At 50.6% G+C, this 24,464-nt stretch overlaps 1 protein-coding gene across 1 annotated transcript; it reads right to left on the bottom strand.

Moving 5' to 3' along the window:
• Nucleotides 1-235: 235 nt before the first annotated feature.
• DELE1 (DAP3 binding cell death enhancer 1) lies at nucleotides 236-18,367 on the bottom strand. The gene is made up of 11 exons (XM_064724783.1): nucleotides 18,246-18,367; nucleotides 18,055-18,151; nucleotides 17,827-17,947; nucleotides 17,352-17,495; nucleotides 11,045-11,100; nucleotides 9,253-9,346; nucleotides 8,395-8,537; nucleotides 7,425-7,583; nucleotides 6,515-6,607; nucleotides 3,095-3,251; nucleotides 236-2,268 (listed from the first exon to the last, which is right to left on the bottom strand). Exons 1-11 carry the CDS (start codon nucleotides 18,350-18,352, stop codon nucleotides 1,949-1,951), a joined length of 1,491 nt encoding a protein of 496 aa, XP_064580853.1. The 5' UTR covers nucleotides 18,353-18,367; the 3' UTR covers nucleotides 236-1,948.
• Nucleotides 18,368-24,464: the final 6,097 nt, after the last annotated feature.

The following is a 24,464-nucleotide window of genomic DNA, read 5'->3' as shown; positions in this document are numbered from 1 at the left end:
ACGGGCTCATGCAGCAGTGTGGGGATGGCAGGGAAGGGCTTCTGGGCTCTCCTGGACCACCTCAGGTACCCTACCCCTGTTCTTTTCCATGTGCCTGGAGGTGACATTCCCAGCTTCAGCTGTGCACACACCCGAGCCACAGGACCAGACAATCACACAGACCATTTAAAGCAGAGCAAATGAGAAAGTTACCTCTTTCTGTTGCTCTTAGGGCTAAATGACAAGAACAATAGAGTGAGATTTCCCCAGGTGGACTTTTTAATATCCAAAATGTTGTTTCATTTCCAGTCTCCAAAATGCTTGTACAGATGAGCCCATGTCTGGCATCCATCCATGGATGGGTTTGGCCTGGCCAGCTTGTGCTGCTGCTCTGCTAACACAAATCTCTTGCTGGTTTGTTTTACAAACAAAACAGGTTCTTGCACCAAAACAATGTCAGAGAGCCAGATTCTAACTGAGATGCAGCTGTGCAAACCATGAGGGAGGCATTTGTGACTGAGCCCTGTGGGATTCCTCTGCAGCTTGGGAGCACAGGCAGAGGGACAAACAGCCAGCACAACCTCACATCTCCCTCTGCAAAGTTCCTTTGATATCCCTGTCAGAGGAAAGTCCTTACACAAAAATACCTAATAACAAGCAGGTTTAAAAGGAGACCAATTCCTCCCTCTTGCTTCAATTTCCTGATTGTGCAAACTGCTTTCAGCCCCCCCAGCCCCTCTCCCATCCTGAGCGATGCGTAAGCGCGCTCTGGATTATCACAGCATAGGAAATCCACCCCAGGAATTTCCTGCTCCTTGTATCCTGCTTGATAAAGGAAATGGTCTAAGAAAGTTTGGTCTGAGCAGAAGGAGAGAGCAGACCAGAAGAACAATCAGATGTGTTGAGGGCTGGCCGTGCCCCTCCCTTGCTGCATGGAGAAGTTCAGGATGGGGCCATTGCCTTTGTTTTGCAGAGCCTGATCTACACAGAGCACCAGGGCCACAGGAAGCTGGGCAGCTTGCACAGATGCCCTTGAACCAGTTTAAACTGGTGTGAACAAATGCCTTTTTCCGGATTCAGCTGCCCCAGTGGAGGAAATTATCACACCAGCTGCCTGCTGCTGCTGCCTGCCAGCGGTGCCTTCCCGCTGGGAGCATCCCTTATCCACTCTGCTGAAAATGAGCTGGCGTGCTCAGCAAACAGGGACACGATAGGTTTCGAAGCAAACCTTGCTCATTGTGTCTCAGAGAGGTGGGAGCAGCTCCCTGCCAGGGCTGCAGGAGCAGGAGTGGGGACAGAAGGACACTGACATGGTGCAGGATGGCTGGGGACAGCTGTCACCTCACTGCTACAGGTGGATCTGTCACATCCCATAAAAAACTCTGCCCAGTGATAACAATTCCCTCTCTTGCTTGCCCAGGTCTGAAAGCAGATTAAACTGCCATAATGGCAACACAGAGCCAGCCCACACTGTGCTGGTAGCAGGGGCACTGTGGGGACTTGCTTTGGAGAGAGAGAAAATTGCTTCAGAGGGTGTGGGCCAGGACAATCCCAGGGTTAGTTGTCACCATCCCCATCTGGTGGCTTGTAAACCTCCCTGGGGGACCATGAGCAAGACATGCAGGGCTACTGGAATTAGAACCCCAGATCACACCACTGTGGTGCAGAACCACAGAATGGTTTGGGCTGGAGGGACCTTAAAGCTCATCTTGTTCCACCCCTGCCATGGCAGGGACACCTTCCACTATCCCAGATTGGTCCAACCCTGTCCAACCTGGCCTTGGACAATTTCAGAGATCCAGGAGCAGCCACAGCTTGGCTCTAATACAGAAATGCAGGTGCAGAAGCAACATCCCTGTGTGGAAGGTAGATTACTTGATGGTGCAGGAGATATCACAAGATTTATTCTCAAAGCTCAGGTATTTAAAAATGCCTCCTGTTCCATGAACAGAGAGCTTTCTCTTTCCTTTCACTGCCAGCCTGGTTCCAGCCCACACCAAGGGCTGCCTTGCCCTCTGCCTGCTGGTGTCACTCGCTGCCAGCAGTGCTGGGGCTCCCAGCCCTGCAGCTCCAGTGGCACTGTCCTGGCTCTGAAGGCACAGCTCCAGCCTGCACTGCTCAGCAGCATCACATGCAGTGTGCCTGTGCTCCAGGAGTGGGGCAGGGGGAGGCCACACTGTCCTGGCTGGCTGCTGTGCAGGCCTGCAGACACAGGCTCAATAGTCCAGAAATCAGGGCTGGAGGAGGAGGCTCTTAATCCTGAAGGGAATGGATGCTCTGTGTGCACATCTGAAAGTACAGAAAAACAAGGTGTTAATGACATTGGCAAAGGCGGGGCTTGATCATACAACCATAGAATCACAGAATACCCTGAGCTGGAAAGGACTCTTAAGGATCATCAAGTCCAACTCCTGCACAGACACCCCAAAAATCCCACCCTGTGCCTGAGAGCATTGATTAAATGCTTCTTGAACTCAGACAGGTTTGGTGCTGTACCCACTGCCCTGGGGAGCTTGTTCCACTGCTCAACCACTCTCTGAGTGAAAAACCTTTTCCTGGTATCCAACCTGAACCTCCCTTGACACAGCTCCAGCCAATCCTTCAGATCCTGTCATAGGGAGCAGATACTGGAGCCCTCTGCTGCCCCTCAGGAGGACACTGAAACCCACAATGAGCTCTGCCCTCAGTCTCCTCCTCTCCAGCTGAACAAACCAAGTGCCCTCAGCTGCTCCTCTCAAGGCTTCCCCTCCAGACCCTTCCTCATCCTCATGGCCTCCTTTGGACATTCTCTAATGGTTTAATTCCTTTTTTATATTGTGGTGCCCAAAACTGCCTGCAGGACTGGAGGTGAGGCTGCCCCAGTGCAGAGCAGAGCAGGACAATGTCCTCCTGGCCCAGCTGGTGTCCCCCAGGACACAGTTGGTCTTTCCAACAGAAGTGATTCAGTGACCCATCATACTGTGGGAACAGCTTCTCCAGCTGGTCTGGAAAGAACCGAGGAGGAAAAGCGGCGCCTTCCCTTCAGCACAAAGCACTCCTTTGTGCCGTGGCCCTGTGGGAGCCTCCTGTGGCAATCCAGGCCCCACCTGCCCATGCAGTGCCCTTGCCCTGGTACCTTGCAGCTCCTGCTGCCATGCCTGCAGCCTGTCCCGGGCCTGCCTGTTCCCCATGGCCGCCGACTGCCGGTAGTGCCTCAGCGCCTCCGCCAGGTCCCGCTGCACTCCCAGGCCCTGCTCGTAGCAAACGCCCACGTGGAACCTGCTCTGGGCATCCTGGCACAGCAATCACAGCAAAGGAAACAGGGTTTTAGCACCTTCTTCAGAGTTTTCTTTTTGGTCACCTTGCTAAGTTTACTGCTCCATCCCCCAGGCTCTGTCTTCAGTAGTTTAGTCCCCTGGAGAGAAGCATAATGTGTGGCTCTGCTCCTTCCTATCCCTTTCCAATTAAATTCACTGATTTCCCTTCAACACCCAGGGCTGTGGCAGGGGAACAAAGGAGCAGCTGGCTCTGCAGAGCATCCCAGTTGTCTCAGAGGTCAGAGCTGAGGTGCCTTGGGCAGCAGTGACTGCGCCACATCCTGATCCCACCCAAACTCCGAGCACGCCCTGAGACTGCCCTAAGAGAGTTCAAGCCCAAGTCTTGTAAAAACATCACAAATGGCACAGAGGTACTTGCTGCCAAGGGTTGGGAAATTCCCCTTTAACACAAGAGTGCAGCACTCTCCTGCTCAGCCTCACTTCATTCTATTCCAAAAGAAATCTCAGGCAGCAGAAATGAAGTAAATGAAGCAAATATGCACTAGAGAAAAAGCACCTGAACCACTCGGATATATGTAACTGCTGGGAACAAACTGGAAAGCAAAGGTTGGCACTGCAGTGAAGCCAAATCCAAACCCATGACATGTTTATGTGTCAGCTGTGCATTTTATCCTTGAGATCCAATGGGAGACAAAGGGTCTCAGAGAGCAGGAAAGCAGGATGACACTCCTGAAGACATTAAAAAGACTGCACAGACTTGTGGTCACACAGACCTTTCCAGCAACAAAGCCAGCAGCACAGCCTGAAGAGTGTGACTGCCAGAAACATGATCTAAACAAGGCTTTCCAAAAAAAAAAAAAAGAAGAAACAGAAAAAAACCCCAAGTAAGTAGCAAGTTTTAATAAAGCCACTAGAAAAGAACATATTGCAAGTGTTGCTGTCTAGGATGTAGCTGGTAGAGGCAAGTGAAAAACTCAGTGAGTGGGTGCTTTGCAAAATGTTGCAAGTCTCAGCTTATGACAGCAATAAACTCCTTTAGAGATGAGATAAACACGTTGAAGGATTGGCACTTCAGCTGTGACAAGAGATAGGGTTCAATCAGGAGAGCTGCACCACCATCTCTCACAGGATGAACACCTCAGGGCCAAGCCTGGGGAGAGCCCCAAATTAGCAGGGCAGGAGTGACTGACACCCCTGGACATCTGCAGGTCAGGCCCAGTTCTCCAACAGAACTCTTTATTAGGGGTTTATGTTCTGTGGCTGCATGTAGGAAATCAGGGAGGATAAAAAGTGGGAAACAAAGTAGAACACAGTTCTTGTGTTGGAAAAACACTTGTCAGAGTTCCCAGCTCAGCTCTAGCAGAGAGAACAACCAGAGAAATGCTGAATCTGTGACTTTTTGTGCTGTTTTCCTTTTTCTGGATTTGTACTAAACTATGCTGCCTTTGCTTCATCCATGCCAAGAGTTCTTTCAGCCAACTAAACATCAATTCCAGCTGCAGGGTAATGGGAAGTGAACCTGTCCATGGAGCCCTCCTCCCAGGAAAATGGGGACATCCCATCCCAGGGAGCCACCACCAGCCTGCCCTCAAGGCTGAGCCCCTGAAGCATCCACAGCATCAGAGCAGGGGGAAGGATGCTCAGGGTCTGAAACTCTGACCAAAACATGCCAGGGGTGCACCTGAGGACCTGCAGTTACCTGCCAGATTTTGTGTTGTTAAGGCATTACCAGTAAATGCCAATCATCTGTTTAATGGGATAACTCAATGTGATGTTGTTGAGCATAAAGCTCTGACTCCAGGCTGGAAAAAAGGAGCCAAGGATGAAGCTTAGGAGAGATCTTTAGCAGATTTAGAACTAAATGCTGTGTACTGTGATGTCTGAGCTGCTTGTTACTTGCTGTGGCAAGTCAGGCCTTGTCCCAGCACACTGAGAGTGTCTCCATGCTGGAAAAAGGGTGAAAACCCAAGTGGCAAAGTTTACAATGATGTAAAAATGACCATTCAAAATGGTCAAACTTACTATGAAGAATTAATTAAAGATCTCACACACCTAAGGAATGGGCAACACAATCACGAAGGAAACAGTGCTGCCAAATGCAAAGTAGTGCTGATAGGAAGAAATTTGGGTATCACACTGTGATAGTTCCCTGAGACCATCTCATCAGTGCTCAGTGCCAGGCAAAGGGCAAGCAGGGCTTGGAATTATTGGAAGAGAATGCAGAACAAAGCAGAGGAGCTCATTATGTGAGATCCATGGCATACCTCCATCCTGAGTCCACTTTTAGTCCAAGCATCTTAAAATGGTCAAAGGAGAATTAGAAAAATAGACAGAAGACTGACAAGCAAAGTAGAACAGCTTAACTACATGGAGGCACAAACTAAACCAGCACTGCAGCCTGCAAAAGAAATGACTCAGAGAGGACACACTAAAGGGCACCACAACCACAACTATTAGCCAGCAGAAGAGGCAATAGCTGTTCATTATTTTCCATTGCACAAAAGCTGTGGGAACTGCAGTTAAAATGAACAAGTTCTTCAGGAAAAAAAAAAAAAAAACCCTGGCCATTACAATGCAGCTGAAAACAAGGGGACAATGGCAAGAAACAGAATTGTGGGATGCAGAAAGCTGGCTGCAAGACATGGGATCCACATTTGTGCTCCTCTAAATGCTGGTGGGGGTTCAGGAGAGTGCTGTCCCCACACTGTGGCACTGCCCTTCAAGAAAGAGAAGCCTGGGCCACTTGGGGAAAGTGCATGCAATAAGATTCTTGGGGATCTAACATGAGCTGTGAAGAGAAACAGCAAAAATGGGGGAAGGCTGAATGGAGATTCAAGTGTTTCAGTATGTTAAAGGTGCCTGAATTTAAATATAAATCCAGAAACAGTCTTTTCATCCTCTCTATAAAAGGAGAGAAACAAAGGGCCAATTTTGAAGAACGGATTTGAGGTAAACACAATGAAGTTCTCCATGTGGTGCAGTAGTGAAAGATTTTGACTGAAGAGGGTGTAGATGCTCCATAGTGGGAAAGCTGTACAATGCTGGAGGCTGGATACAGGCCCTGGTGCTGTAGGAACTCCTCCAGCCCAACAGGGCTGTCTCTGCAGGGTCTGTGCCCAGGGCCTGTCTCCTCCCCAAGAGGCACCAAGGCTCCACTCTGTCCCTTCACACTGGGCAGTAAAATCCTGACACTCCCGTTTCCAAGAAATCCTGAAATCCACCTCCACCTGCAGGTCCCAAGCTGAGGACAATCCCTGGCAGAAGGAAGGATTACCTACCCCACTGTTTGCTGCCTGCAGCAGGTACTTCAGACCTCTCTTCTCCTGAGGCTGCAGCCCCCTCATGTAGAACACTCCAAGATAAGCCTGTGCCTGCAACAAAGCCACACGGTCCAGATCAGCCAGGATTTTAATTATTTGGTTTTTTTACTGATTTTTCAAGCTGCTGGGGTTACTGTGGCAGTGTGGTGAGGACCCCGCCTGTGCAGGGGCTCTTGGGAGAGCCAGGGCTGCCCTAAGAAAAACCAGCATGACTCGGTAAACACACAGAATTCACATTTGAGAGCCAAAGTATCATTTCAAACTCCTGTGGGAGTCAGAGCCAGGGAATGGTTCCCACTCATGTCCTGTCCCCAAGATCCAGCAGATGCACCCTGTGGCCAGTGAGCTCCAGGAGGCACAGGCACTGCCAGCCTGGCATTCCCAGGGTGAGATGGCACATGCCTAAATGCATCTCCTGGAGGGGGAAAGGAGGGCAGGAGACAGATCTGCACAGATGAGTCATCTCAGAAAGCCACAGACACAAAACGAGGATCTGTTCTTGCTTCAAGCACTGGAAGTTCCTCCAGTACAGTGACCTGTACTCTTGGAATTGAGAGGAGATGAAAACTGAGCTGTGTTTTCAAGCACAGATGAGCTCTCCCAGGCAAAGGTTTAATGTAAGAGCCCCATTGACAACAGCCAACCAACGTGTGGCACAGTGGCTCTGTCTGCAGGCAGGGCTGTCTCCCAGACACTGTCAGGAACATACACAGACAATCAGAGAATGGTTTGGCTCAGAAGGGACCTTAAAGGTCCTCTAGTTCCAACCCCCATGCTGTGAGCAGGGACAAACGCATTGGAAGGCTTTCCCTTGCAGTGCTGTGGCTCCAACCCTTCAGTCAGGGCTCTCTGACCTAGGGACACCCACCTCTGTGATGCCAGCCCCTGCTGCTTGCTCCAGGAGTGCCACAGCCTTGTGCTGCCTGTGCCAGGGGCTGCCAGGACCGTGCTGCAGCAGGTACCTGGCGTAGCGGTACTGGGCCATGGGGTGATGGCTGCTGGCTGCCTGGCAGTAATAAAAACCTGCCTGAGAGACAGAGAGACAGAGAGAAACCAGCTGATGCATGCCCTGAACATGACATGGCTCCCTTCAAGCTTCACCTCTCTGGTTAGACCCATCACAAGCTGCATCCCTCCCACAGCAGAACATCAGCTGGCTCAGTGGGACAATGAGTACCCCCGAGCCCTGGAACCACCCTGCCCGAGCTGAAGGGGTGGCACTGGGCCAACCATGACTCAAACCAAGCTGCCTGTGCAGCTCTTCCCAGCTCCAGCAGCTGCTGGCCAGCTTGCACTAGGTGGCAGGCTGGAGTTACAGGAGCCAAACTGGAGATCTGAGAAGCCCTGGGATGTGCAGCGGTGTCTTAAATACAGCAACATGACAGGTTTCTCCTTGGAACCCCGCTGGGTGCTGGTAGCACAGCCTGTGCACCTGGAGAACCCTCAGAAGCTGTGGGAAAGGGATCTCAGAGCACCTCTCTGAGGGGATTGGTGACACTGAAAGAAGCTCTGCACAGCTGCAATTTTTATTATTTCCAGCATTTTCTACTGAGCCTTCAGAGCCTGGGCTCTCCCAGGCTCCCCAGGGAAAGGGCACAGGCCTGAGGCTGCCAGAGCTCCAGTAGCCTTTGGACAGCATTCCCAGGGATGCACAGGAGGACTCTTGGGGTGTCTGTGCAGGGCCAGGAGCTGGATCAGTAATCCCTGGGGGTTCCCACCAGCTCAGGACATTCCATGACTTTCCCAGCCATGTAAAAGGAACAAATCTCCAAGCACCCAGCACAGATCCCTCTCCAGATGTGTGCTCCCACTCCCACCCCCAGGCAGGCCCTGGATACCTTCTCCAAATCCTTTTCTGTGCCCCTGCCGTGCTCGTAGCACAGCCCCACGTTGAACTGCGCTTTGCTGTAGCCCCGATCTGCCGCCAGCTTGAAGCAGGTGAAGGCCACCCGGCAGTGCCCCGCCCTCATGCTCTCGGTGCCTGAGGAAAACACAGCCCAAGGCATGGAAAACAGGGAAAAGCACACAGCCACAACCCAGCCTCCAATGCAGCAACCTCCCCCACAGCCACTGGGCCTTCCTTGGCTCACACCAAGTGCTCTGGGCCACTTCCAGCTGGCTCACCAACCCTCCTTCCACAGTTTCCATAAGAAAAATGGCAACACTGCATTTTAGGGATTTTTCTGGGCTCGTGGCAGAGAGGGATCACAGGCTAACACAACGTATGGCTCACACAGAAACAACTTGCTTTTCAGTGCTGCAACTAGTGGTGTATATAGGGCAGGGACTTTTCTTAGCTCATTGCATCTTCCTTCTGCTTTTCTTAGAGTTGCAATCCTGCAATTGCTTTTTCAGCTTGCCAGGAAAACCGTGAGCTCAGACAATAAAAGAAGGATACAAGGATATGACATCTTGTGTTGCAAAAAAGACAGAGATGGCTTAATTTCCAGCTACAGATGTCAGGACAACAGTGCAGGCTTCAAGCAAGCCTGGATTGAAATATGCTGAGATAAATCAGGTGGCACGATGGGACAAAGGGCAATAAATCTCTCCAAGCACAGTTAAAATTGCTGAAAGGAGGCTTCAGCTTGGGTATTTGCCATCCCTGCCTTCTCACAAGACCTGCAACCATTTGGAGGTCCTCCAAAATGAGAAACCTGTGGTTTAAGGGCAAAACAAAACCAACTCCACATTACCAAGGATATTCAATGCAATGGAAATATCAATTCGGAAAATCTGCTGCAATTGGAAAGCGGCTTCCTCTAAATGCCCTCGCTGAGCAGGGTCACCCTGAGGAGTCAGAGAAAAAAGCTATTAAAGAGAGCTAAATCATATCAACCCTAGAGGAGATGCTGGCTTGGAAACCAAGCAGTGAGACCTGTTAGTATGGTAGTTCAGTCATCAGGAGGGTGAGGTCATGTGTACACAGAAAACCCTCCCTGTCCTACACAGCCACCTCGTTGGGGAAGCTGTAGGGACACTGCTGCCCTGCCCCTGGCCAGGGAGCTTGGTGCAGCCTCTCAGGCACCAGGAGACTTTCAGAATTCAGCAAATACCTCATCCTACTCAGCAGTCTGCAGCTCCTCTGGAGGGGCAGCGCAGGGACAGCTCTGAGCTCTGCTCAGGGACAGCACCCAGGGAGGGCTGAGGCTGGGCCAGGGCAGGGCCAGGCTGGATTTGGGAGAATGTTCTTCCCCCAGAAGGTGCTGGCACTGCCCAGGCTGCCCAGGGAATGGGCACAGCCCCGAGGCTGCCAGAGCTCCAGGAGCCTTTGGACAGCACTGCCAGGGATTGCTGGGGGGTCTGGGCAGGGCTGGGCTGGATGATCCTCGTGGATCCCTTCCAAATCAGGACATTCCGTGATTCCAAGATAACTCCCCCCTCCAAAAATAACATTAGCCCTTGTTCCCTCTGCCCCACTGTGCCCAGAGCAAAGTCCCTGCCAAAACACCCTCACACCTCTGCTTTACCCAGTGCCAGCTGAGCTGCCCCCTGAGCTGCACTGGGCACTGCCCAGTGCTGCTGAAACCCTGCAAGGCACAGCAAATCCTTCCCTCCTGGGCAATGAACAGCCTGGGACGTGGGAGCAGGCTCAGCCCAGCTCCACACCCCGAGTGTCACTGAGTGGCAGCAGAGCTCAGTGCACACAGGGAATGTGGAAAATGCCCCTTGGCTCAAGGGGCCAAGCCAGGTGCAAGGCCCCTCCCTGAGCTGCTCCATGAGCCAGCTGCAGGCTCTTCCTCCAGCCCTGCACAAGGGGCACCTCCCAGGATGCAGAGATCCATGCTCACCCCCTCAGCAGATCAAGCAAACTCCTCCTTGGTGCCTTTTGCAGGAACTCACTCTGCTAAAAGCTGAATTTACCTCACTCTGCTCACAGTGTCCTTGAGCGATTGCTCAGCCGAGTGATTATTTTAAAAATGGAATTATTTGCATCTAAGATGTGAATTGCAAAAAATTGGCAGGTTTAATCACAACAAGAACAATAATATAATTTATGGCCTTGTGACTCTCGAGCTGATGCACTCTCTTCAAGCCCCAAGTGCTTCCCTCTTTACCAGACAAGAGCCAGCCCTGATTTGCAGCATTTGGAGTGACACCACCTTCTCCAGTCATGGGTTGTCTGGTAAACACCAAAATAGCAACAGCATGTAATCACCTAGTGAAAGATTGCATCAAAATGCATATACACAGCAACACACTGGTGCTGCTGAATTGATTTTTTTGTTTGGTTGCCTGGTTTGGTGTTTCTCACCATTTTCCTTCAGTGCTTCCCTGCCAGCAGCCCTGTTACACAGCTACATCAAAGGATGGGGATGGCAGTTTGTAAATCCTGGAATTTTCTGGCTATAGCAGAGGTCAGTATGTCCCATCTCCTCTTTTTTCCCAGTCTTGTGTGTGAGTGTTGCTCAGGCTGTGCTTGGGTAGCTCTGGCATGTGTTCCTGCAGGGAAGGTGCAGATACAGGGGGTGGAAAATGAGACCTTACCTTTGCACTGTGGAGAACTGGCCCCACCCTGGAGCTCACAGGGATTTGGAACTCCCCTGCATTAAAAACAAAATCCAACAAAAAAGCAAAGTTAGCAGTGCTGCATGTCTGCCTCTTCTCATCCTCTCTATTTCACAGCTCTTTCCTAAATATCTGATCTCCCATTCAGTCAGGGACATCAGGAACAGCAGGAATCCCAACCAATCTGACCTTTGGAGCAAAAGCAAGCTCTGGAATCAGCCCTGTGGCTGCAGCTCCTCCAGAAAGGCCCCTGGTTTTGATATGAAGACACCAAAAGTAGAGAATCGTCTGCTTTTCCTAAATGTTCCAGTAACTTGTAATCACTGCTTTAAACCCCTGTGCTTCATTTCAAATTAAAGTACTCCTACTCTGGGTTTCTGCTTCCAGGCACTGGCTCTTCTAGGTTTTTTCTTCTTTACTAAAAAGCCAATTCCTCCTTTTGAAAGTCCTGACATGACTAATCAGCCCCTCTTGATTCCTGTCTGTGATTCTAAAAAGACTGCACCATTCACATCTTTCAACTGCAGCACTTTTCTGCCAGCCTTGCTTAATTTTATGACTTTTTGCTCCTATTTCTGAATTTCCAGTGGGGTTACTGAGGTGTAGCCCCTCTCAGCAGTGTCACAGGAGGGGTGACATTGCCTCCTCCTGCCCAGTTTGCCTGGATCAGAACTGCTGCAGCTCCCAGCTCGCCCAGCGCATCACACCCAAGCCTCAGCTGAGGTGCTGCCTCCCCTTGTCCTTCTCCAGGGGATTCCTCTGCAGGGCACAGCCCTGCTCCTGTGCCAGGGGGTGATCAGCCCTCTCAGGCACACTGGGACAGCCACGAGTTCAGCACTTTGTCACCAGCTCCAATCAGAATTATCTGACAGAGCATCTCCAGCCCGAGCTAAGGCACCTTGCTCAGAGGGGTCACAGTGGCATCACTCCTGCCAAGGGGACAATGACCTCACAAAGAGGACACAGCCTGAGGCTGAGGATTTTTAACCTGGGTCTCCACAAGCAGCTGGATCCCACAGGACACTGAGCTCCAGGTGCTGGAGCCTGGACCACTCTGAGCCAGAGCCGTGCCCTCCCTGCGCCTCCCTCTCCGGCTGTGTGAGAGCCAACACAAGTGACACAAAATGTCCTTTTAGGGCCTGATTGCTGGCAGTGTTTGGCTCCAGGAGCAGCAGCAATGAGGTGTGCAGCAGGCAGGAGTGCTCCTTGCAGTGCCTGTGCTGTACAGCATGCAGGGAGCCATGGCCTGTGTGCCAGCTGCAGCCTCATTATTCCCAGACAAACAATTCCCCCCTGGCTGTATTCAAATGTGTGTTATCTCAACAGGCCCCACTCACCCAACAAGCAACATCACTGTGGCAAACATGACTTCTATGCAGCATTCCACCTAAAGTAGTATAATCTGTGAATTTATTAGTTGTGCTTTCTGTTTCTTTGCAGAGCAGGCATCAAATTATCTGATATTTCTCACTGTAAGGCTCTATCTTGTATCTCCCTTGTGATGTAATTTGGGTTTTTGCCACACAAACAACTGCAAATCCCATGGAAAAAAAATGGTCTGTTTTAAGAATTCTCCCACTACTTGTTTAAACAGCATTAGTACATCCACACTTTAAAGAAACTGTACATTTTGCATGGGTGTCTACTCCTGAATCAGAGACTCCTCGTTTACTGTGAAAATGTTGGAATTTGGACAAACCACTGAACCGTGAAAAATAAACAGCACTAATTCTGAATTCTGTCAGCCTGCAGAAGCATCTTGTGCCCCTCTACCATGGAAAGCCCTCCTCACTCAAATCTCCACAGATCAGGGTTACCAATTCCAGAGAACATCTGGAAAAAAGCACAGGGACCAACCTACCCTGACACCCAGCCCCAGTCCTGAAGGATCAGAGTCTCCCAGGATGGTTTGGGCTGGAAGGGAACTTAAAACTCAGCCAGTGCCACCCCTGCCATGGCAGGAACACCTCCCACCATCCCAGACTGCTCCAAACCCTGTCCAACCTTGGCTTTGGACACTTCCAGAGATCCAGGGGCAGCCAGAGCTGCTCTGGGGGACCTGAATTCCCTCAGAATCACCTTTGAGGCTGGGCAAGCTAAATTATTCTTCAGGTTATGTTTAAAAGATGGGAATATCACAGTTGGAATTTTCTGTGCAACTTTATTTCTACTCCTTCAAACCCATGCTATGATGCAACATGACTGCACATTCTTTTTTCCATGCAGCCTTGCAGCTTTCAGTGTTCTGGATGCCCAATGCTCACATCTTCAGCAGTTCATAAATATTTTTGTCTCTCTTCACTGTTCATCCTGGACTAATCAAGTGTTGCTCACAGCTAGCTCCAAATGAGGAATTAATAATCTTCTCGTAGACAGCCTAGATTGCTCATCCCAAAACATCCAGGAGAACGAAGTCACAACAAGAGCTGGCCAAAATCCAGCATTTCTGCCTCATGGAAAATTTCACTGTTTCCAATTGGTTTCATTGTGCTTTGAAATGAAAACACACTTTTGCAATGTCTGTAATCTCGGAATTGAAATAACGAATTTTACAGTTCTGCCAGGGGTAAAATACAACTCCCCAGGGCATCATTCAGCTGCTGTAACACTGAGACTGGCTGTAATCACCTGCTTGCTCACTCTGTGCCTTTAACTCCCAGCAAAAAGCCTCTGAGTGAGGCAGAAATTGCATGGGAAAAAATAAGACGTGAACACAGAGCTGGTAGCAATATCTAGAATGCTACTTAAAGCAAGTTTTAAGTTAATTTCCTGAAGTTTTCTTTTCGAACAAAGGAATAGATTTTGTTCATATTGTGCTCCAATAAAATTGGAATGGCTCTTGTGGAAAGCTGAGATGTTGGGACCCATCCCACAGATCTCTGCCACAACAACAGCAGATTGTCACTGCACAGGGACACCAGCACCAGCAAGTGTGGAAATGAACTGAAACACCCAGAGAAAGGGGAAGGACATGGAATTCTCTGCAGAAGATCCCTTGCCATTGCTGGCAGCAGCCAGGGTACATTCTGCTGCACTCTGAGCTCTGCTCTCTCATGGCAAGGCTTTGCTAGCAGATTCCCCTGCATCATCTGCCAGGCGTCTGTCCTTCCCCTCCTTCTGCTCTCCCCAGCTTCCTGCTGCATCCTCATTTTGCCAGCCTCACCCTCTTTCACTAGCTAAACACCAGGGAAAAAAAAAATCCTGTACCTCAGGCAGGTTTTTCTGTAGAAAGCAAAATGTAGTGAAAGAAAGGCATCATCAAGCTTCACTTTCCGTGGAAAGATTCCCAGGACTTCTCACATGACAAAACCCTGCATTTTTTCAGGCTTTTCAGTGCAGATTACCAAATCTCTTCCCTCTGACTTTTCTCCATAAATTCCCACAAAATGGAGGCACAACAAAATGTGGAATGTAACCCGAGGACTTATGTAGAGAGCAAAATCAAATTATTTCTGACATATATTATCCCTGACAAGTGACAGTTGGAGATGCTTGGGCAGAAAGGGTGAGGAGCAGGGATTATAAAGTCACGCTCTCCCTGGCAGAACTTTCCAGCAATCAGCTGTTCTGTGATCTGAGCAGGAGGCTTGGCTGGACCAATTAAGTCTCATTTCAATGTGTAATTTTACCTAATCACTTCTTGGAACCCACTTGTATTTCTGGCCCGTAGCAGCGAGTTCCACAATTTACCTGGGCACTGGCCAAACACAAAATGCCTTTTGCTTTTTTCCAAACTTGCCACCTGACCCTTCTGTGCTGCCTTTTAATATCAGCATTATGAAAAAGCCTGTCCCTATTCACTTTCTCTCAACACTTTTGGTTTCACAGAGCACCAGCACATTCTCTGCCACTTCCTTTTTTAAGCTGAAGAGTCAGTCTGTGTTTGGATGTAATTGTCTCCCTGTCATCTTTTCTCTGCAGTTTTGTCCCTGTTTTTCAGGCACTGCTTTTTCCTTAAGTGCTCAAGACATGGCTGCATCCCAGACTCACATGAACCCACAGCACTGCCTTGTCCTCAGCTCCTTCCTTCACCATAATTAACATTTAATTGGCCTCACTGCTGCCGAGCACTGCCTTAACCTTATCAAAAGCACATCCACAGTGACTTCAAATGTTCCCTCTGCAAGACAATTATTAATTTGACACTCCTCACTCTGTGTGTGTATTTACAGCCACACTCCCCTGTGCACACTCGTTTAACCCACCTGGGGATTACCCTGGCTTTGGTTCTGGGCAACCTTTGCCTGTGACTTTCAGATTTGACTGTCCTGAAGAATTTTGTACCATTTGCTGCTTCTGCTGCCTTGTTCATCACCTCTTTTTTCCAAGTCACTGCTGACTGTGCTGAGCAGAACAGGTTTAACAAAGGACAGGGGAATCCTACAGCAATGGCTCTCCACTCTGAAAACTTTCTTGTCCAGCCCAAGTGTAACCCCTCCATGTTCCCTCATACCAGCTTTAATTCTTTAGATAGCTTTGGTTTAGGTCCTGTCTAGATGATTTTCAGAAAGCTAAAAGCTGGATTATCTTGCTCCACATGCCTGTTGACTTCTCCAAAGAAGTCTTAATAGATTTACAACTCTCTCAAGTCTCTGTAAGGGAGCAAGCTGGCCTGAGAAATGGCTTCCTAAATCCTTCCAAGACCTTTGATACAGCCCACTCATCCCAGCATCTGACACCCCTATCCTGTAACAGAATTTCTATCAAATTAGAATCACCTTTTTTGCAGTTCTGTGCCTTAAACTAACAGCCACCCACCCCTTTTTAAAAGCCAAGCTGTGCAATCTGTGAGTGCTCATTCCCCTGGCCACAGAGCAGGTTTGAGCATGGGATTACAGATTGTTCTTGGAGGCTCAGTGATCTCCCAGCTTCTGAAGAACATCTGAACAAAGACCACGTGGCCTTGGTGACTTGTCACTGTTCAATTTATCAGTTTGCCCAAAAGCTCTTCCTGTTGACTCTCAGTAGGAGCTGTTTGTCAGACACACAGGCTCTCCAGGACGTTCAGCTGTGCCAACTGCCGGCACTGCTGTCTCCACTTCTTCCCACCACTCCTCCCAGAGGTCCATGTCCAGTCACCTGCCAGTGCTGGAGTGCTTCTTAATATGCTCCAGGCTAAAGCAGATGGGTTAAACAGTCTAATTGGCAGTTTAGGTAAATTAACCTGGCTGTTTTCCTGGAGTTAATTAGGAGACATGGAAACAAAATGCTCCATTTGCCAACTGATGGGAATGGTAACCTCTGGCAGGAGAAGGTTTGATAAGCAGTGATGGGCAGTAGCTGAAATCAGCACAGAAGGAAGCCAAAATTCTGAAAGCAAGCAGAAAATGGGAAACAGCTCCAACCTTTTCTGCAGCACCTTCATTATTTAAGTTCTGCTCTGTGAGGGTGCTGAGGCCCTGGCACAGAGAAGCTGTGGCTGCCCCTGGATCCCTGAAGTGTCCAAGGCCAGGCTGGACAGGGCTTGGAACAGCCTGGGATAATGAAAGGTGTCTCTGCCCATGGCAGGGAAAAAGAAGAGCTTTCAGGCCCCTTTCAACCCAAACCAGTCTGTGATCCTGTGATTTAGCCAACATCTGTGGTTGGTTTCCTGATGTGCCTCTTCTACACCACTACTGAATGTTGTCCCCTTGCCACCTGTTCCAGCAGGCTTCCTGCTTCCAACAGCTTTCCTGAGGCCATTATCAGTGTTTCTATATCTAGTGAGCTGTAGGCCTCATCTGATCTTCCTTGGTGTGACTTTAAATTCCCTATGTAGGACACGCTTTCCTGGGCGAGACTTCAATTTTGTTGGAGTCTATCTTTCTATTTTTATAAAACTCATTTTAATAATGTCTTTGATACCTCCTTCCACTGTCTTATCTATGGCATAAAGCTCAGAAATGCATCCTCATCTTGCAGGAAGGGAATAATTCCTCCAGTTTCACACCATGTACACCAGTCTCCCAGATCAATGGTGCAGCATCCTCCTGAATCCTTCTGGCTGCAAACATCTGTCCACAGTAAAAGAACAGGACTGGATGCTGCAATCAGTCTGCTAAGGCAGAGCACTGTTGGGAAAGCTGTTGTCACCTGCAGTTACAGCACAGCCTTGTCTCTGCCTTCAGGAGGTTTTTTCCTCCTGTCTCTGGACCCGGATTCATCTCTCTGAAATTTGCCTTTCCACTCTCACCTGCCTCCTGTAATGTCAATAAATGGCTACACACTCCTTGGCTCCAAGCCTGCCTTGGAGGAACTCCCAGGTCCTTCTGGCAGAGTATCCTGCCCCGCAGCACATGGCACATACCTGCTTCTGCCCAGGGCTGCCTCTCTGCTTGCCCCGAGGGGATCCCTGAGGATGAATGCTCTGCTACAGCCTCCGGACTCGATTTCTGCAGGATCTGGGGGCCCAGCTGCTCGCCAGGACTGCTGCTTGAGGCTTCAGTCACCACTGTAACACAGAGCACAGTGTCTGCTCCAGGTGACAACACCGGGCTGTGCATGCACTCAGTGTTCTCTGACCAGACAAGCAGGAGGAAAGTTCGTGCAGCAGAATCCAGAAGGGAAAACAAAGGTAAGGGCACACAGAGTGGGATTACACCAAACCACTAAGAACCAGAGATTCTCCTGACACTCTCCCCAGGGCCCGAGAGTGGCCCTCAGCCTTTCCCAGCCGTACTGAGCACAGCCCGAGGCAGGAATCCCAGCCCAAGCAGAATCTCAGCCCAAGCAGGAATCCCATCCGGCCGCCCCCCGCCGCCCTCCCGGGCCCAGCCGCTGACCTGCGGGCTGAGGGGGCAGCGGGGAGCGCCAGGGAAGCCTTCGCTCTGTCCGGGCGTCCTGCAGCGAGCGGAGCCCCGCGATCTGCCGGAGCAGCTGCAGCAGCAGCGCGCCCACAGCTCCCTGCGGAGAGCGGACACGGTCAGGGAACAGCCCCGCTCCTTCTCCCGCTCCCGCTTCCCCCCGCTCAGCTCGGGGATCCCCCCAGGTGTCCCCGCGCTGCTCCTCACCCAGGTGACGGCCTCCCGCACGGAGTAGCGGGGCACCAGGCCGGGCAGCGGCTGCCGCCGTCCTCCTCGCTCCGGGCCATCCTGACACGCGGGCGCCCTGCAACAACCGCACACACAACACGGGCGCCGTGAGGCCGGGCCGCGCCGCCGGCCCCGGGACGGGGGGACGGGGACCCCCGAGCCGCACTCACCGCTCGGGGCTGCGGCCGCGGCCGCCGCCCAGCCCGGGGGCACAGGCGGGGCGGGCGGGAGTGGGCGCGCAGCGGCCCCGGCCCAGCAGCAGCAGCAGCCGCCACATCCCGCCCGCCCCGCCGGAACGCGCGGGCCACAGAGACGGGCGGGCGGCCGGGCACGGCGGGGGCACGGCGGGCCGGGGCTGCGGGCACGGCGGGCACGCAGGGGACAGCGGGGACAAGGGCGGCTACGGGGAGGGCGGGCGGAGCGGCAGCACCGCCGCGGAGAGGGGACACAGCGGCACGGGCAGCACGGAGCGAACACAGAGCGGCCGCAGCACCATAGAGCGCGCGTAGAGCGGCCCCGCCGCCATGGAGCGCGCACAGAGCGCCGCCCCGCCGGGAGGTCCCGTGTGGGCGCTGAGGGCGCGGGGGTCCCGCTCCGCAAAATGGGGAATGTGTAAAACATTTCTAAGAAAATGTGTTCACCGGGGTCTGGTCTCTGTGTGCTTTCCAGCCTCATCAGCAAGAAGGGAGATTGTGTCCGTGAAACAGCAGCTCGCAGCTCTAAGTGATGTCCAGGTGTTCCAAAGACCGATTGCTTGTTGGTAGAGTCACCTTGCAAATGACGCTGACATTTCAGACTCAGAAATAGTTAACAATTTGTCCAGAGTGTAACACGCAATGAGAAGGGGGTTATGAAACAGAGTGCTGCCTTTTTGTTGCAGAATGCGGAATAAATTAAAATTAAGGGAGGATGTTCTTTGGTGCTTGATCTTTGTATGCTTTCAAGCTGTATCAACAAGCAGCGAGATTTAATCCCTGGAACAAACAGCATCTTAACAAGCTCTAAGTGATGTCCAAGTGTTAGAAGGACAAATTACTTGGAATTGCCTTGCTGAGGTTTAGGGCTGGACACATTTCAATGACCTCAGACCCCAGGGAGGTTGAGGAAGCTTGTAAAGAAGGATGTACCACTGATGGTGGACACAAGGCAGAATTTATAGGCACGAGAACATTTTGCAGAACCCACAAGATAAGGAAGAATGTGATAAAGCCAACTCAGCAGCTAGGCTGAAGTCAGCTCCGATTGGGTAGAAGGTAATTCCAGCAGGGACAGGTCACAACCACTGACCCATGGCCCAAGAAACCACTGACCCAAAAGAGGAGAAGGACTGAGCCTGGGACTAATTAGCATGAGAAGCGAGAGACTCATTAAGCAATAGAAAATAGAGTACTAATTAATAGGAGAACTAGGTGACATGTAGCCAGTGAACACTGATGCCTTTGTTTGCTAAAATGTAAACTAAATAAATCAAATGCCTCGGCTCTGTGTGGATCAGCCTCTTGCACAGAGGACAGAACCTGTTTTGGGCTAACAGGGATCCCTGGGGATCTGCTGTTGTGTGGGAAGGGGGTAACTCCTTAAGGAGAGCATGGATAGGGACACACCCCAGGCTTGTCATACCCAGGTTGTTCCTGCGGCTTTGGGGTGTGTGTGAGTGCTCCCTGAGCCCTGGGGGTGACAAAATACAGGAGCCACCTCAAGAGTGGGGAGTGCTGAAGGATTCCTGTTATTGCACTATAAACTGCTAAAGTGCCTTTTCCTTACCCAGAGCTGCACCCAACAGAGACCATACCATGCCAGCCTGAGAAAAAACCAGCTTCATGTCCTCCTCACCCTGGGTTTCCACCAGGAGATAGAATATTGTCCTGCTCATTCCAGCTAAACACTTTCCTTTATTTCTTTGTTCCATAGGCACAGAAATTCTTGGTCATTCCAGCTTGGTCTCTTTCTGGAATGTGATGTTTTCTGTGCTGGTAATTCCTGTTATGAGCTCAGGATTCTTGTTCAGTATTAGCTGTGGTTTATGCTTGAATGGCTGCAGGTTTAATTCCAACTGTGGAAGATCCATAATTGCTCTCCTTCATCAACCTAAACACTTGCTCTAAATTACCAAATTTCTCTTGGTGTTCCACAGCCTTTTTTTTTTTTTTGGTAGTGTCATATGGGACACAAATCCTTTATCCTTTTCACCCCAGATTTGGCTTAATAGTGTAATTACAAAGTCATTTAGTTGCCTGTTTCACTAAATGTGTCTGTAATTGTCTCATGTTAGTAGACTGGTGTTTGCTAAGCTACTACAGTTTGTTTGGGGATGAAAATTACATGCAAAATAGAAATATCAGCATCTCCACTCTATAATCTTGCCTTAATTTTCTTGCTCATCAGGTTGATACCACTAATTAATGCTCCAAAAACTGAACCTGCATTTGTTGGTATTGGTTCATCCACAATCTTCTCAGCTGATCACTGAATTTTTAATGCTTTCGTCCTGGGTTCCTTTCAAGTCCCCAGCCAGGTGCTGAGGGATACTCTGATTTTCTGTGCCAGGCAAGGCATGAGCAGAGCTGCTGTGTTTGGATTCCTGTTGTGGGGGTTTGCCAGGAGCTGCAGCGTTCTTGGTGCAGTTGTGGGTTGGTGTCTGACCCTGCAGAAGGAAAATCACCGGCTGAAGGTGAGGGGATGAAGGTGAGGGAATGCTGAGGGATGAGGAAACAGCTCTGCAGGGAAGGAGCAAGGAGGAGCCAAGGAGGCCAGGGGGATCCTGGGGTGCTTATCCAGCAGGACAGGGCTGATCCTGCCCCTGTGCCCAGCCCTGGGGACACCTCTGGCTGCTGTGTCCAGCTCTGGATCCTCAGCACAGCAGGGCCAGGAGCTCCTGGAGCTGAGCAAGGGCTGGAGCAGCTCCGTGCCCAGGCAAGGCTGAGGGAGCTGGGGCTGCTCAGCCTGGAGAGGAGCCCAGGGAGAGAGAGGGGCCTCAGCCCTGGGGGTGCCTGGTGTCCCCTGGGTGTCCCTGTGTTCCCCCAGTCTGTCCCAGTGTGTCCGCCAGTGGTGTCCCTGTGTCCCCACTCTGTCCCTGTGTCCCCACCGTCTGTCCCATGTAGTGTCTCTCCCCACTGTGTCCCTGTGTGCAGCTCAGGGCACCCCAGGCTCTGCTCCAGGCCCAGCCATGGCCCCAGAGCCACGGGCAGGGCCTGAGCCCAGGAGCTGCCCCTGCCCAGGAGGCAGAACTGCTGCCCTGGCAGTGCCAGCCCTGAGCAGATGGTGCAGGGGCTGTGCAGTGTCCCTGCCTGGGGACATTGCAGAGCTGTGAGCACACCCTGCTGTGCCCTGGGCTCTGGGATGGCCCTGCTGGGGCAGGAGGTGACACAGCTGAGCCCTGGGGTCCCTCAGGGATTCTGACCCACTCTGGGGTCTGTGAAGGGACCTGTGCAGAGCCAGGCAAAGCTCAGAGCTGGGGCTGCTGTGCAGGAACATGGCTGAAGGAGGAAATGTTGAAGAGAGAGCGGCCCAGGCTGAGGCAGGAGAATGTTCAGACTCTTCCACATGAGGTTCTGCTGCTGGGGTTGCCCAGCTCAGCCTGTCTGTGCCCTTGAAGGCAGAGTGGAAAGGACATGGAGGAGCAGGAGGTGACCAGCCCTGAGGAGCTGCTGCAGGTGCAGTGTCTCACTGCAGCTTTTCTGCCTGCTGGTGCTGGGATTTTGTTCTGTGCACCCAGGGGCGGTGGGGGACGTGGCCAATGTCATTGCAGGGCCCTTGGCAAGGTCACAGCAATCAGGAGAGATTCTGCTGACTGAGAAAGGGCAAGCAGCAAACACTCAGTGAAGAATTCCTCCCTGGGAGGGGAGTGAGGCCCTGGAGAAGCTGTGGCTGCCCCTGGATCCCTGGCAGTGTCCCAGGCCAGGTTGGACACTGGGGCTTGGAGCTCCCTGGGACAGTGGAAGGTGTCCCTGCCATGGCAGAGGGGTGGAACTGGATGAGCTTTAAGATCCCTTCCAACACAAACCATTCTAGGATTTTATAAGAAGGGTAAGAAGAAGGATTGGACAATTGTAAAACATTTGATTTAACCTGACTCTTGAGAAGGTGAAGGGGAGCTTTCTTCTGGAAGCTGTTTTAAGCAAGATGGTGATGGGGAACGGGCAGGATGGATTTAAGGACAATGATGCCAAAGGAACCCGATTGCCTCAGTGATGAGATGGCTCAGAGCATAATGGGTGTTGTTTACTGGACTCTACCACAAAGGTGTCGTTTAACCAGCCTGGTGGGTGAGGTGTGGATGGGTAAATGGGCTATAAATTGGATTGAAAGCAGCCTGGATTGCTGGGCTCAGCTGCTGGTCAGCAGAGGGTTAGCAGCACACAGAACGTACCAGAAGGGACTGAGAAACCCCTGCTTGTTATCATGATAATTTTAGGAAAATAAATACTTTACTCCTGAGGGAAATAAATACTGTGCTCCTTAAGAAATATATTTATTTTGGTTGGAAGAGGGAACCAGGCTGGTTGTGGAAAGCAAGCTAAAAATAGACATGGAAGTTCTAGAAGGTTATACACATTGTGAGTTCTTTTAAAAACCTTTGCAGTTGAAATCACTCTTTCAGTCACTGGTTTGGACAGTCACTAATCCCCATTCCCCCTCAAAGTGCAGAAAAAATGAATGTATTTCCAAAGTTTTGATTATTTTTTTGAAGCACATCTGGCACTGGAACTTTATTCTCTGGAGTTAGTTCCTCTTGTCTTAGAGGCCTCCTGCTAACTTAAGGTTTCATCTGCATTTTTATTTTTCTGCATCTTGAGCAAAGTAACTTAGTGGACCATGTAAGCTTTGATAGATAATAGCTGTTATTTTAAACTAAACCCAGAAATTTATGACCAAAAATCTTGCCATCCCCCTTTGACCAAATATACTTCAAACAGTGTAATTACAGGGGATATCTCGTTTCACAGCTCACAGACAAAGCAAATGTGTTTGTTTTACTTTATTAGATTTCTTATAATACGTTCATACAAACCCAAATGTGCATATACACACTCTGTCAATAATGCCAACTGCAATTTATTAAGTTTTATAAATTTTTTCCACTAGGTCACTATGTTGTTAAACAGAGAGTGAAGGCAGGATCAATGATAAAGATGGGAAGGCAAAATTTCCAAGTAAACAATCTCAGCTTTCTCTTAATAAATTTATAAGGGATATTATTGAGGAAGGCTAATTAATCACACGCCTGAGACCTCTCTTAAGCAGTTGTACAATAAGAAAAGAGAAGAGAATAAGAAACAAAGGTGTTTGGGCATAAGCTGTGGCTCATTCTGCTGCTCCCCTGTTCCTGGTGTGCTGCAAAGCCCCTCAGTCAGTCACTGTAATCCAGAGCTGGGACTGGGAGCAGCTTTGGGCATAGATCTCGTTGCTTTGTGATGAACTCGGAGGCCCTGGGAGAATCTCTTGGTGTTGACAGCCCCTGACAGTAAATGTCACATGGATTCAGAGGGAGCTCAGAGCCTTCTGGTGACTGCTATGAGAAGAGACACGGTGACAGCAAACCTGATTGATGAGCCGTGCCACGAGGACAGGGAGCTCTGGGTGGTGATTGTCTGTAATTGAATGGTCCAGGGAAGTTATTTCTGGGTTTCCACAAACACTCCAGGAGAGTTTGCACAGGGGAGGGGTGTGAATTCAGGCTGAGGTGCTCAGCAAGTCCTTGTTAAGTCAGCCCTAACAGACTTTAAAACTTAACGGGCTGCTTTAGCTGCGTTCCCAGAGCTGTAATGAAACAAACGGCACATGGAGATGGTCAGTCCTGCAATTACCTTTAGGAACGTTCATTGTCAGCTTCTGCCTCCTGTTTTTGGTGCCCCCTCCTCGTGGCTGGGCCGTGTGATGTTGGTGGCAGAGGTTGTCCCTGGCTGTGACACGGCTGTGCTGTGACACCGGCTCGGCCAGTGACGCTCCGGGCGTTCACCGCGAGTGTGAGACCTCAGAGCCCCTCACCCAGCCAGGCACTGCTGGCCCTGACCAATTAAATTGACCTCTCTCTCATTAAAACCCCTGTGCAGGCTCTGGTGTGTCACAGATCTTTAAAATCTCCATTATGAATTCCACTTTCTTGTGGGTATTTTTAGTTTCTACTTGAAGAAATGATTATTGTCTCTTGCACTTAAACATATCAGTTTCAGCTCTGCAGACATCTCCTCTGGGCCATAGTCAAAGACCTGATCTGACTTGAACTGCTGAATCCTCAGGGAGGATTTCAACACAGCTCCAAGCACTCGGACATTGGAACCGTGCAAGGAGGAAGAGGGAAAGAAATCCAAGCCCTCCCCCCTTCCCTTTGGTTAGGCAGGAGCACATCTCTTACAGATTTACTTGGTTGTGCCAATTTAATGTGATTT

The sequence above is a fragment of the Zonotrichia leucophrys genome, chromosome 13 (assembly GCF_028769735.1).
Source record: "Zonotrichia leucophrys gambelii isolate GWCS_2022_RI chromosome 13, RI_Zleu_2.0, whole genome shotgun sequence".
NCBI lineage: Eukaryota > Metazoa > Chordata > Aves > Passeriformes > Passerellidae > Zonotrichia > Zonotrichia leucophrys.
The sequence above is the reverse complement of the archived record's forward strand: the minus strand, read 5'-3'. Positions and strand labels throughout refer to the sequence as shown.